Below are 14,394 nucleotides of genomic sequence, written 5' to 3'. Positions count from 1 at the left end.
CTGTGAATCTAAACTCTTATGCACACAACCGTATCCATTTTGGGATCCACATTTTTTTGCAGTCCCATTGAGTTCTATGAATTTGAGGTCCTCTTTTTAAAGACCAGAATATGACATGTTTTATAGTTACTGGAACAGACATACGGATGTAGAATACACACTGATGACGTCCATGTAATTTCCACATCCGTATGTCAGTACTGCAAAAGATAGAACATGTCCTATTCTGGTCCTCATAATGCAGATCTAAAACCCATAGAACTCAATGGGACTGCAAAAAAATGTGAATCCAACATGGACAGTAACCTTATTTAGTGGATCTGTGTCTTGCAGACCGCAAAACGGATATGGTTGTGTGCATAAGCCCTATCACTCATACTGAGTGCCCATAACCGTGACATCCACATTGACCCTCATAAGTGACCTCCGCAGTGCCCTAATATCAGTGATATCCACAGTGAACTAATAACAGTGACCTCCACAGTGCCCCCCTAACAGTGACCTCCACAGTGCCCCCATAACAGTGACCTCCACAGTGCCCCCATAACAGTGACCTCCACAGTGCCCCCATAACAGTGACCTCCACAGTGCCCCCATAACAGTGACCTCCACAGTGCCCCCATAACAGTGACCTCCAAAGTGCCCCATAACAGTGACCTCCACAGTGCCCCCATAACAGTGACCTCCACAGTGCCCCCATAACGGTGACCTCCACAGTGCTCCCATAACAGTGACCTCCACAGTGACCTCATAACAGTAACATTCACATTGCCCTAATAACAGTGACCTCCACAGTGCCCCCATAACAGTGACCTCCACAGTGCCCCCATAACAGTGACCTCCACAGTGCCCCCATAACAGTGACCTCCACAGTGCCCCCATAACAGTGACCTCCACAGTGCCCCCATAACGGTGACCTCCACAGTGCCCCCATAACGGTGACCTCCACAGTGCCCCCATAACGGTGACCTCCACAGTGCCCCCATAACGGTGACCTCCACAGTGCCCCCATAACGGTGACCTCCACAGTGCCCCCATAACGGTGACCTCCACAGTGCCCCCATAACGGTGACCTCCACAGTGCCCCCATAACGGTGACCTCCACAGTGCTCCCATAACGGTGACCTCCACAGTGCTCCCATAACAGTGACCTCCACAGTGACCTCATAACAGTAACATTCACATTGCCCTAATAACAGTGACATCCACTGTGCCCCCATGACAATGACATACACAGTGTCCCCATAACAGTGACAGCCACAGTGCCCCTGTGTGCCATTCAGTGCCCCCTATTTGCCATCCAGTGTGCTCATTGTACCATCCAGTGCCCCCTTGTTCCATCCAGTGCTCCCTATTTGCCATCCATTGCCCTCTTGTGCCATCCAGTGCCCCCTATTTGCTATCTATTGCCCTTTGTGCCATCCAGTGCCCCCTATTTGCCTTCCTGTGCCCACTGTTTGCATCCACAGTGCCCCAGGGACATGAACAGCATATAGATCAACCTCTGTGGCCGATTGCTATGCTGTCACTCCTGCACAGTGCCTACATCGTGCTGTGCAGGAGTCAGTACAGACTTCACATAGAAGCCTGTACGTGGCACAGACTGGCGGCCAGCCGACGGTCCCACATATGCGCACTAGCATTCAGCCTAGTGCCCTTGTGAAGACTTCCGCCCGATACTTTCTCCAGTAGGTGGCGGTGACATCCTCATGACAATCCGTCTCCTGCTGCAGAAAGGAAAAAAAGAAGACTGACTTCAGCAGGAAGACCAGAAAACCCGACAGGAGCGATCACGTTACTGGCAGGTGGATCCCCAAATGGGCTGCACTGTGGAAGGTAAGTATAAGAGTACTAATCTTCCCTCCACAGGTATATTTATGAAGCTTATTTTAGTGTTTGACCGGAGAACCCCTTTAGGGGAGTCTATCTGGGTCTCTATGGATTGTACCAATGCGGTGTTGTGCATTATGACTAGTTTCCAGCATGTATACTTAATTAGCCATAGCCCACATGTCTTGCATTAAGTCTTTTATTTCTTTGAACAGCGGTGCCAGGGCTTGAGAGAGGGTAGTTTTGAAGAAGGATCTTGTTAAAGCAGCATGGATCTCAGACTGAGAGGCTTCTCCTGGGTCTTGTATGCTGTCTGTATCTGCTTACTACTCCTCTGAGTCGCGCTGATAAGCTTGCTGTGCCATCTTGTCTGATTGAGCCGGGGAAAGACCTCCATCATGCTCAGCGGCTGGGCTCCGCCCCTGAATTACCATTTTTAAAGGGGTTATCCGAGTTATATTTATATATGTTATGGTGGTTTACAGAATTATTAAAAATACATTTGTAATTTACTCACATTATTTTTTCTGCAGGCTTTCTGAACTGCTGATGTGGGTCACGTGACACCTGACGTCATCCACCAGGCTCCGGTGGTGATGTCTCGTGTACAGGCTTCTCCCTGTCTTAGGGAGTGGCCCGGCTCTGTACACGAAACGTCAGAGCCTTGTGTGCCCGCCCCATTTCCCTCCTCTGGCTGCCGCGGCTCCTGTGAGGGATCGCCATGCGCGATCCTTACCAGTGCCGGCAGCCATGCAGAAAGATTCAACAGTGTGCCCGCCCCCTCCCTGTGATCCTATCTAAGCTATATCACAGCTATATGTATCTAAGCTATATGACAGGTATTTCTATCTATGCTATATGACAGCTATATGTATCTAAGCTATATCACAGCTATATGTATCTAAGCTATATCACAGCTATATGTATCAGTGTCATGTGTCATATAGCTTAGATACATATAGCTGTCATATAGCTTAGATACATATGGCTGTTATATAGCTTAGATACATATGACTGTTATATAGCTTAGATAAATATAGCTGTGATATAGCTTAGATAGATATAGCTCTCATATAGCTTAGATAGATATAGCTCTCATATAGCTTGGATACATATAGCTCTCATATAGCTTAGATACATATAACTCTCATATAGCTTAAAAACATATAGCTCTCATATAGCTTAGATACATATAGCTCTCATATAGCTTAGATACATATAGCTCTCATATAGCTGTCATGTAGCTTAGATACATATAGCTGTCATATAGCTTATGAAATAAAAAATAAATGAGCAGCACACAATTCCAGTAGGTGCAATTCCTTGAAAAGGACCGCGGACTTGATCCTAATTAGATATGTGTAGAAAAATAATCCAAGGCAGCACACAAGTGTCCGTAAAAAGCAGAAGGGTATTTTATTCACCCATGTGTGAACAGCAACGTTTCAGCTCTCTCTATGGAGCCTTTGTCAAGCCAGATACATGTCATATAGCTTAGATACATATAGATGTCATATAGCTTAGATACATATAGATGTGATTTAGCTTAGATATAGTTCTCATATAGCTTAGATACATATAGCTGTCATATAGCTTAGATACATATAGCTGTCATATAGCTTAGATACATATATACAGACGTGGACAAAATTGTTGGTACCCTTTGGTCAATGAAAGAAAAAGTCACAATGGTCACAGAAATAACTTTAATCTGACAAAAGTAATAATAAATTAAAATTCTATAAATGTTAACCAATGAAAGTCAGACATTGTTTTTCAACCATGCTTCAACAGAATTATGTAAAAAAATAAACTCATGAAACAGGCATGGACAAAAATGATGGTACCCCTAACTTAATATTTTGTTGCGCAACCTTTTGAGGCAATCACTGCAATCAAACGCTTCCTGTAACTGTCAATGAGACATCTGCACCTCTCAGCAGGTATTTTGGCCCACTCCTCATGAGCAAACTGCTCCAGTTGTGTCCGGTTTGAAGGGTGCCTTTTCCAGACTGCATGTTTCAGCTCCTTCCAAAGATGCTCAATAGGATTGAGGTCAGGGCTCATAGAAGGCCACTTTAGAATAGTCCAATTTTTTCCTCTTAGCCATTCTTGGGTGTTTTTAGCGGTGTGTTTTGGGTCATTGTCCTGTTGCAAGACCCATGACCTGCGACTGAGACCAAGCTTTCTGACACTGGCTAGTACATTTCTCTCTAGAATTCCTTGATAGTCTTGAGATTTCATTGTACCCTGCACAGATTCAAGACACCCTGTGCCAGACGCAGCAAAGCAGCCCCAGAACATAACAGAGCCTCCTCCATGTTTCACAGTAGGGACAGTGTTCTTTTCTTGATATGCTTCATTTTTTCGTCTGTGAACATACAGCTGATGTGCCTTGGCAAAAACTTCGATTTTTGTCTCATCTGTCCACAGGACATTCTCCCAGAAGCTTTGTGGCTTGTCAACATGTAGTTTGGCATATTCCAGTCTTGCTTTTTTATGATTCGTTTTCAACAATGGTGTCCTCCTTGGTCGTCTCCCATGTAGTCCACTTTGGCTCAAACAACGACGGATGGTGCGATCTGACACTGATGTTCCTTGAGCATGAAGTTCACCTTGAATCTCTTTAGAAGTCTTTCTAGGCTCTTTTGTTACCATTCGGATTATCCGTCTCTTAGATTTGTCATCAATTTTCCTCCTGCGGCCACGTCCAGGGAGGTTGGCTACAGTCCCATGGATCTTAAACTTATGAATAATATGTGCAACTGTACTCACAGGAACATCTAGTTGCTTGGAGATGGTCTTATAGCCTTTACCTTTAACATGCTTGTCTATAATTTTCTTTCTGATCTCTTGAGACAGCTCTTTCCTTTGCTTCCTCTGGTCCATGTCGAGTGTGGTACACACCATATCACCAAACAACACAGTGATTACCTGGAGCCATATATATAGGCCCAATGGCTGATTACAAGGTTGTAGACACCTGTGATGCTAATTAGTGGACACACCTTGAATTAACATGTCCCTTTGGTCACATTATGTTCTGTGTTTTCTAGGGGTACCATCATTTTTGTCCATGCCTGTTTCATGAGTTTATTTTTTTACATAATTCTGTTGAAGCATGGTTGAAAAACAATGTCTGACTTTCATTGGTTAACATTTATAGAATTTTAATTTATTATTACTTTTGTCAGATTAAAGTTATTTCTGTGACCATTGTGACTTTTTCTTTCATTGACCAAAGGGTACCAACAATTTTGTCCACGTCTGTATCTGTGTATCTGCAATGTGGCAGGAAGATCTGCCTGTGTGAGCTAGGAGATGATCATGTGACTGTTTTTATGAAAAATTAAGATGTGCAGAGCAGGTGGCGGGGAAGGTCAGATTAGTCACACCCACAAATATTCATGAGGGAGGGCTCAGTCATTGTTGTTACACGCCCCCAAAGCTTTGCTACATCTTACACAGCATGTAAACAAAGCAACCAAGTTGTAAGTATGAGTTTTCTCTTAAGAAGTCAATCTTAACTAATGTATATGTATATCCTGATGAGTTTTATAAGGTTTTTTTTTTTCTTAACTCGGATAACCCCTTTATTGGCCGTTAGACGGGTTAATTCTGTCTAAGCATCCCCATTGATTTATAGGCTAAATAAGGTTTTAAGATAGTGATTTGTGACAAATTAATAAGTAACTAGTATTGAGCGAATTGAAGTTCACAAAATTAGATTTGCCGTGTAGCCGAATTTCCTCATGCTTCGTTGTAATGAATCAATTTTCCCTAAAATGGTGGTAAAAAAAAATCATACTAATCCATTTGTATGCGAAGAGTCCACTGCAGCCATCTTGATTGTAGATCCCGTGCAAAGTCTTGTGCGCAGTGACGTATGATGTCACCATGCCAGCGCCACGGCTCCACTCACTGACCCCTGCGCTCCTGTTTCCTACTTGTCGGCAGCTCGGACCTGCCAATTTTCTCCTTCTCCTTCCGGGTGGGTCCAGAGTAGTTGCTGCCTCTTCTCACAGGCTGTGGCCTGCTTCCTTTCAGTACTGTCTCTCGTGGGTGCGAGTGTGAGTGCTTGCACCCACTTTGGCTCTTAAAGGGTCAGTGCATGCTCTTCATCAGCCTATGGGTGGTCATCCAGGCATCCAGGGACATTGAGGGGACCTTCCACTGTGAGAATTTGTCTGAGCAATAGGTTCCAGTTTGCTAGTTCCTGCAAAGGTGTGCTGTTTAGGTTTGTTTCCCTGTGCACTGTCTGTGTCCTGGATTTTGACCCTTGACCCAGATTTGAAGAATTGCTTGTGCTACAAATGGATTATCTCAGTGCCTGTAGAGTAGGTAAAGTATAGTGGAAGAACTAACTCTTAGTGGCATCCTCCTAGTGGCAGCACTCTGTACCCATAGCATAACATAACAAGAAGGAGATGAAATAAGCAAAAACAAACAAACAAAACTTATTTCATACTAAAATACATAAAATAATGTATAACTCAGATACTGGCTTTGAATGTATATTGATGCTGAATGATGTTAATTGCAATACAAAAAATAACCTTTAAAACTGTATTATAAGCAAACCGTATTATAATCGCTGTTTCCTCCCCCACAGCGCATGCCTTCCATTAAACTACAGCACAGGAAATATTACAGTAAGAGAACATAGATATGCCGAGAACTTTTTCACAACAACCATGTTTCCTATAACCACTTTCCATCAAATTGTTGCTGCAATTGTGTTCGCCAAAGGAAAGCCATTTCGACAGCCTTTATATACTAACTGTAAGTAGAAATTAAAATTGAATATATTTCATTAATTTTAAAAGTCAGCAGCTAAATATCAAATACCCTGGAGGAGTGTTGACTTTTTTTCCTGCCTGAGATAAGTAAAATAGCCCCCATTCCTTCTTCAAGTTGAGGATAGTCTTTTAAAGATCCCGTTTTAATGACAAAAAACACATTAACACTGCATATCTTCTACAAAAATCTATTTATAACAAAACAATGCAGAATAACGTCACATGGCATTAAATAATGCAGCATGTATTGTAAATTCGTTATTTCATGCATATACAGTATGTCATGAATACATACATATCTTTGTTAAAGAAAAAAATGGAAGTCCAGCTTCTTAAAATGATGAGCTTTTTAAGAAGCTTTTCAAAACAAAACAAAACAGGATACACGGTCTACACGTTTCAGACCACACAAACCAGGTCCTTACTCAGGACAAATAGTAACCCTTACCCCTACACCTTGTATAATCACATGACACCTATCCACACGGCTAACGACGTCATGTGATTACTCTTGCAGGGTAATTGTAGAAACTTGGAACAGATTATCCAAGGCACATAATACAATATATGTCAAAAGAAAAAACACAAATACTCATATTAACTATGTCTAAAATTGTAAATATGCTATAATAGAAAATCTACTTTTACACAGCAACAGGAAAAAATTACTAATACAGCATAATCAAATCATATGTCTTATTAAGGCCAGTTGGGAAACAGGTTCCTAATTCGAACATTCTACGGTCTCCTCCCCTGGCAGGTGGAACAAATCTCTCCACCCCCTGAACCACAAGTGACTTTTAGTCTTTATTGAGTTGGTTGTGCAGCCCACATATTGTAGCCGGCAGATCTCACACGTGATCAAATAAACAGCAAATTCAGTATTGCAGTTCAAGTATGATTTGATATTATAACGTTTACCATTAGCTGTGGAATTGAGAGCTGCACCCACCAACATATGATTACAACAAATGCATTTAGTATGTCCACATCTATAGCTGCCTTTTACAGGTGAGCCAGATCGGTTTAGAAATGGGTCGTTCGCAAATCAAATTCGGACACAGACAAAAAGGAAAACAGCACCCATATCTAATAAACAGGTTGCTTTCATAACAAGATAAAGTGAGGAATATCAGATCTGCAAAGTAGTAAAGCGCCATTCATCAGTTTAGAATTTTGACAAACAGTGGAATGATATAGTGGCTGCAGGGATTCGCTGTGTAGCTCACAAAGCCCTGACTTCAGGACAAAAGATAAGTCCAAGTATGTTTTGCGAACGACCCATTTCTAAACCGATCCGCTCACCTGTAAAGGCAGCTATAGATGTGGGCATACTAAATGCATTTGTTGTAATCATATGTTGGTGGGTGCAGCTCTCAATTCCACAGCTAATGTTAAACGTTATAATATCAAATCATACTTGAACTGCAATACTGAATTTGCTGTTTATTTGATTACGTGTGTGATCTGCCGGCTACAATATGTGGGCTGCACAACCAACTCAATAAAGACTAGAATTCGCAAACACATATCTGATGCGCCCTATTTCAGAATCTGCAATGTGTCTGTGGCTAGTTTACATTTTGCTGTAGTTCACGGTGAGGATACCACGTGACTTGTGGTTCAGGGGGTGGAGAGAGATGTTCCACCTGCCAGGGGAGGAGACCGTATAAGAAAGCTTCTCAAATCGAGAAGCATTCTGGATGTTCGAATTAGCAACCTGTTTCCCCACTGGCCTTAATAAGAAATATGATTTGATTATGCTGTATTAGTAATTTTTCCTGTTGCTGTGCAATAGTAGATTTTCTACTATAGCATATTTACAATTTTATACATAGCTAACATGAGTATTTGTGTTTTTCTAGTTTTTTTTGTGTTTTTTCTTTTGATATATATTGTATTATGTGCCTTGGATAATCTGTTCCGGGTTTTTACAATTACCCTGGAAAGGTAATCACATGATGTTATTAGCAGTGTGGATAGGTGTCATGTGATTATATAAGGTGTAGGGGTAAGGGTTACCATTTGTCATGAGTAAGGACCTGGTTTGTGTGGTCCGAAACGTGTGTTTTGGAAAGTTTTACCGCATTAAATACTTACCTTGTTTCCCAGCACCCGCAAAGTCTCTGATGCTCACACGGCCGCTGCTGCATCTCTCTATTGTGCAGATCAAAATATCTGCGATGAGAACGAGCCTCCCTAGCTTTGCGGGTGATGCTAGGGAGGTTCTATTGGCTGCCAATCCCTCCCACCATCACCGGGTGTTTTGATCTGCGCAACTGGGAGATGCAGCACCCACCATGCAGGCATCTGAAGCTATGTGGGTGCCAGTGAGCAAGGTAGGTAACCCCTTTAAGGCCTTGGTTGCTGCACGCCATCCTTTTAGTGTCCATATGGGCCCAGTAATACACAGAAGAAGGCTTGTCACAAGAAAAAAAGAGTGAAACTACTGGCAGTGCTCCAGGAAAAAGAAGATTCAATGTAAGTTTCAGAAAATAATTTGTTGGTTCAAATCAAGGTATTTTGTGATCGCACTGATCTCTTCGTCACATAAGAAACATCCTTATTACATTACAGGTTGCCATCACTTAAAAAGGTATTTTGGTGATAAAAATGTAAAAGGAGGGGTGTGAGGAATGGGAAAGGAGGGTGGCATTAAAATGCATGCAATTGGAAAATTAGACAAATAGCGGTACACCATGCATGGACACTGGCTGTGTGCACTCCGTTTCTGGATGCAGACCCATTGACTTGAATGGGTCCACGATATGCAAGTTACGGCCAAAGATAGAACATGTTCTATCTTTTTTGCAGTGCTGAGGCATGGACCCGATAGGCCACAGAAGTACTTTGTAGTGCTTCCATGCACTTCCGATCCGTGCATCTGCTTCACAAAAGATAGGTGAAGCTCTATTTTTGGTCATATATTGCAGACTCATTCAAGTCAACGGGTCCGCATCCGCACCACCGATTCCATACAGCCAGTGCCCGTATATTGCGGACAGGCCATTTATGGCCCTCACTGAGCCAGTATGGTTCTGTGCATGAATCATAAAAAAATTGGCTATTTTTGAGTACTATTAAAACACAAGTATTGAAAATAGTATCAAACAAGTTGCTATGACAAATATAAAATAAATCCAAATATACCAAAAAGTTGCCGTAGAGGTATTTCTCACAAAATCTATGTACTAATCGAAACGGCCAGTAGAGAGCAGCATAATCTCTAAGGGAGAATTCGATTGTTTCCTGATAGCCACAAAAAAAAGTGTATATATCATTACTAGGGATGAGCGAATCTACTTTTGATGAAATATCCGTAGTCGATTCGCGTAATACTTCGTTTGAATACTGTACGGAGCGAGCGCTCCATACAGTATTAGAATGTATTGGCTCCTATGAGCCAAAATTATTACTTTGCGAAGTATCGCAAGACTTTGCATAATATCTTCAGAAATCAATTTGTACTGTAAAAAAAACATTTCCCGAACAGATCCTGGGGTTACATTTGACCACATCATCTGAGGGGTTAAATGTATGTACCTTATCATGAGTGGGCGCCATTTTTAAATGCCCGACTGCCAATGGAAATTTACATGTGGCGGTCGGGAAGGGGTTAAACATTGGCCCCCCCTTTTAACTAACCCCTTTCTTAAAAAGACTGACACAAAATGCCCAATTATTAATTATTGGAGAGCACATGGCCACAAAAGACTCCATTCAACCTTCTATAGTAGGCAGATATTGCTGTAGAATCAACGGAGGCCAATGCTGTAACATAATAAAACACAAGGCCAGTTTACACCAATTGCCAAGCAAAGACGAGCGGGATTAGGTTCTAATTATATACTCTATCTGGTTCTAATTATATACTCTATTAGGTTCGCAATATGTAGGACGCAAAACAGGTACAATATCATAAGAAGGTATCTGAAACACAACCTATCCAAACATTGTACTTTACAACATGAAAGACATCAGAATTGTATCACGATTATCCCCATTGACCATATCCTCCCAAGTATTTGGTCTCAGGCCTTTAAAAAATAGAGGTCTTCTGGATTTAAAACACTGAATTCTATCCACCACTATGGCCTTAAATGGGTTGTCTAACTCAATCAAGTGGCATTTATCATGTAGAGAAAGTTAATATAAGCCACTTACTAATGTATTGTTATTATCCATATTGCTTCCTTTGCTCGTTTCCATGGGCAGAGGAGCCCAGAACTGTACACATTACTCCATATGTGGTTTGACTAGTGATTTGTAAAGTGGCAGGACTATGTTCTCATCATGGGCATCTATGCCCCTTTTGATGCAACCCATTATGTTATTGGCCTTGGCAGCAGCTGCCTGACACTTGTTTTTACAGCTTAGTTTTCTGTTCACTAAAATTCCTAGGTCCTTTTCCATGTCAGTGTTAGGCTACATGCACATGACCATTGTGTGTTTTGCAGTCCGCAAATTGCGGATCCGAAAAACACAGATGGCGTCCGTGTGCGTTTCAGAACAGCACGGAAAGCCATTAATATAACTCCCTATTCTTGTCCGCAAAGTGGACAAGAATAGGACATGTTATATTTTTTTTTTGCGGACCACGGAATGGAGCAACGGATGCGGACAGCACACAGAGTGCTGTCCGCATCTTATGTGCCCCCATTGAAGTGAATGGGTCTGCATCTAAGCCACAAAAACTGCGTCTCAGATGCGGACCAAAACAACGGTTGTGTACATGTAGCCTTACCCAGTGTTTTACCATTTAGTATGTACTAGTGACTTGCATTATTCCTTCCCATGTGCATAACTTTACATTTTCTTTACTTTCCGTAACTTATTCTATTGATTTTGGTTGTTTGTCTAACTAGCTGTATAAGGGTCTCTACCACAAGAATGAATAGAGGGGGTTTGTAATTTCGAATGTCGGGGAGAGTGTGCCATTAACTTTCAGTCTGGTGTGTGGCTGCTGATATAGAGTAAATATCGAGTGTATGAATGGGTCAGGGATGGCGAATTTTTGCAGGGTCATCTTCATGAAGCTCCGATTGACCCTGTCAAACGCCTTCTCAGCATCAATGCTCAACAGAACCAATGGGAAGCTGTTTTTCTGGGGCGAGTGTGTAGCGTGGATAATCCAGTGGGAGTTGTCCTTTCCTTCCTTACCTTGGACGAAGCCAGACTGTTCTTGACCTATTAAAGAGTGTTTTAGCTAATCTGGTTGCTAGTATTTTAGCCCAAATCTTTAGGTCAAGATTCAGGAGGGATATCAGTATATAACTGCCACAGTTTTGGGGGTCCTTGCCTTCTTTATGTATTAAAGTCTAGGTATGAGGATGTCCTGAAATTTCCTGTAATACAATAGAGGGGGGCCGTCTGGACCTGGGCTTTTGCCTGGCGGGAAACTTTGTATAATACAGTATGTCTGACCTCTTCTATCGTGACCGGGTTAGCTAGTGACTTTGCAATGACTGTGGCTACTGTTGGTAGCTTAAGTGAGTTTAAGAATTCTTTAATATATATCTGTCTAATATTGTCTTAATCTGGAGTTTGTTTGGTTGAGACTGTATAGTGTCTTGCTATCTCAGGGGTTTTCTAGGAAACAAGGCTGTTTGTTCTTCTTATTTTGGGGATATACAGTATGTCACATTCCTGGCCTTTTTGAGCAATGAGGACATTAGCTTACCTCCCTTGTTACCGTGAGAAAATACTTTATGTTGGTAGTAAAAAATCTGTTAGTTGTAATATGAGCTCTGTGAGGTCGCCTTGTTTCTCCCTGCTTGATGAAAGATTGTTTTGTTTTTCAACTGTTGCTATTTGAGCTAGGAGTGGAATCTATGACATTTTGCTGCTCCCTTTTAACCTTGGTGCCCAGTGATATAAAGCATCCCCTGGCATATGCCTTATGAGCTTCCCATATAATGGGGGGTGAGCTGTGTGCGGAAGAGTTGACCTCAAAGTACAATTCTAATTGGGTCCTGACCTGTTCGAATTGATGCCTGTTGCTCAGCAGGGACTCATTGAGTCTCCAGTTCCACTCCCTTCTTGGTAGAGAGCCCTGGGTGAGATTTGCATGGCAAGGTGCATGGTCTGAAATGGTGATGTTCCCAATATCGGCGGTATTTGAGATAGGCAGGAGAGAAACGGATATTAATATGTGATCCAGTCTCTGATTGGAGCCATGTGGGTTGGAGTAGAAGGAATAGTCTTTGACTATAGGGTTAAGGATTCTCCATATGTCTATCAGGTGTAGCTTGTGTAGTTTTCTATGAAGTTTACTTATGTGTTTCTGGGTGATGTGTGATTTGGTTGTGGATGAGTAAATCTCAGGATTTAGAACTAAGTTAAGGTCAGCTCCCAGAATCACGGGCCCTTCTGCAAAGAGTTTAATAGTATCTAAGGTTTTTAAGAGCCACTGTACAGTGGATGTGTTCAGAGCATATAAGTTAGCTAGGGTGAATTTACGTGAAGCTATCTCTCCCTTCAAAACTAGGAGTCTGCCTTCAGCGTCTGATCACTGCTGGTTCAGTAAGAATGGTATTGAGTGGTGTATGGCAATAGATACTCCCTTGGAAGCCGATGTGGGGTGTGTGCTATGGAACCATTGATTATATGGGCTGGTCGGTTGCTTTGGCATTTTCCAATGGCGGAGGTGAGTTTCTTGCATAAAAACTATATGGGAGCGCATTTTACGCAACGCAAGCATCATTTGGCCTCACTTTTGAGGCGAGTTTAACCCCTTAATGTTGAAAGTGGTTATCTTAAGGTCTGTCATCTTATAATTTGTTTTATCAGTGGGGTAGGGAGAACTGAGATTGCTACCCCTAACATGAGTAGCAGGTGTGTCTTCTGAGGGAGGAGGGAAGGAAAGAGAATGGGTATAAGTGTTAGGATAAGGAAGTCAAAAAAGAGAGGAAGGATAATCGAGTAACTGTAACCCTGTAAAATGGGCCCAAATTCACGGACCAGACTATCCACGTAGACAGTCTCTGCTCAGTCTGGTGGAACCCATGAAACAATTAGGCCTGTCCTGTTATTCAGTGATTCTTATCCCTTTGATTCGTCTTCAGAGTGGGGGAGAGAGTTTCGCAGTCTATATCTGGGTAGTTGAAGTCCCCCCATAATAACAACCTCATTATGATTTGCCATCTCGTCTATTTTGTTTAGAAGTAGATTTTTTGTGGACTGTGGTATATTAGGTGGCTTATATTAAACTCCTATTAGTATTTTATCGTTGTTTTTGCCTCCATGTATTTCTACCAACAGTGACTCCACATGTTTATGTCCCTCACTTATATCTTCCCGTAGTGTGGGCTTTAAACAGGACTTTACATAAAGGCAGACCCTTCCCACTCTCCGTTTTTGGCGATCCTTTCTAAACAGACTGTAACCCTGTATGTTAACCGCCCAGTCATAGCTATCATCTAGCCATGTCTCAGTTATTCCCACAATGTCCATTCCTGGCCATATACCATTGCCAGTGATAGTCTTGTTTGGCTCACTAGCTAGGTACCCTTTTCCCTGCTCCTGCATTTGCATACTGATTCTCCTGTGCTTCTGAGCCCAGCTTGTCTTCTGACCACTCTCTGTCTCTCGTTTGGTACTGCGTAGCCCATCTGGTTCTGATCCATTGCCGTTTAACCCTTTCAGGACCAAGCCATTTTTTACCTTAAGGACCAGGCTATTTTTTGCAAATCTGACCAGTGTCAGTTTATGTGTGAATAACTTTAAAACACTTTTACTTATCCAGGCCGTTCTGAGACAGTTTTTT

General features: G+C 42.1%; 1 protein-coding gene across 2 annotated transcripts in view; it reads left to right on the top strand.

The window, feature by feature from the left end:
* LOC122933689 (probable cation-transporting ATPase 13A4) overlaps positions 1 to 14,394 on the top strand; it is a 322,029-nt gene that overhangs the window by 293,216 nt on the left and 14,419 nt on the right. For both annotated transcript variants that reach the window (XM_044288647.1, XM_044288646.1), the window contains exon 27: positions 6,443 to 6,612. In XM_044288647.1, coding sequence (XP_044144582.1) covers positions 6,443 to 6,612 — 170 coding nt within the window. The remainder of the gene's footprint in view (positions 1 to 6,442; positions 6,613 to 14,394) is intronic.

This window comes from Bufo gargarizans, chromosome 4, assembly GCF_014858855.1.
Source record: "Bufo gargarizans isolate SCDJY-AF-19 chromosome 4, ASM1485885v1, whole genome shotgun sequence".
Classification (NCBI taxonomy): domain Eukaryota; kingdom Metazoa; phylum Chordata; class Amphibia; order Anura; family Bufonidae; genus Bufo; species Bufo gargarizans.
The sequence above is the reverse complement of the archived record's forward strand: the minus strand, read 5'-3'. Positions and strand labels throughout refer to the sequence as shown.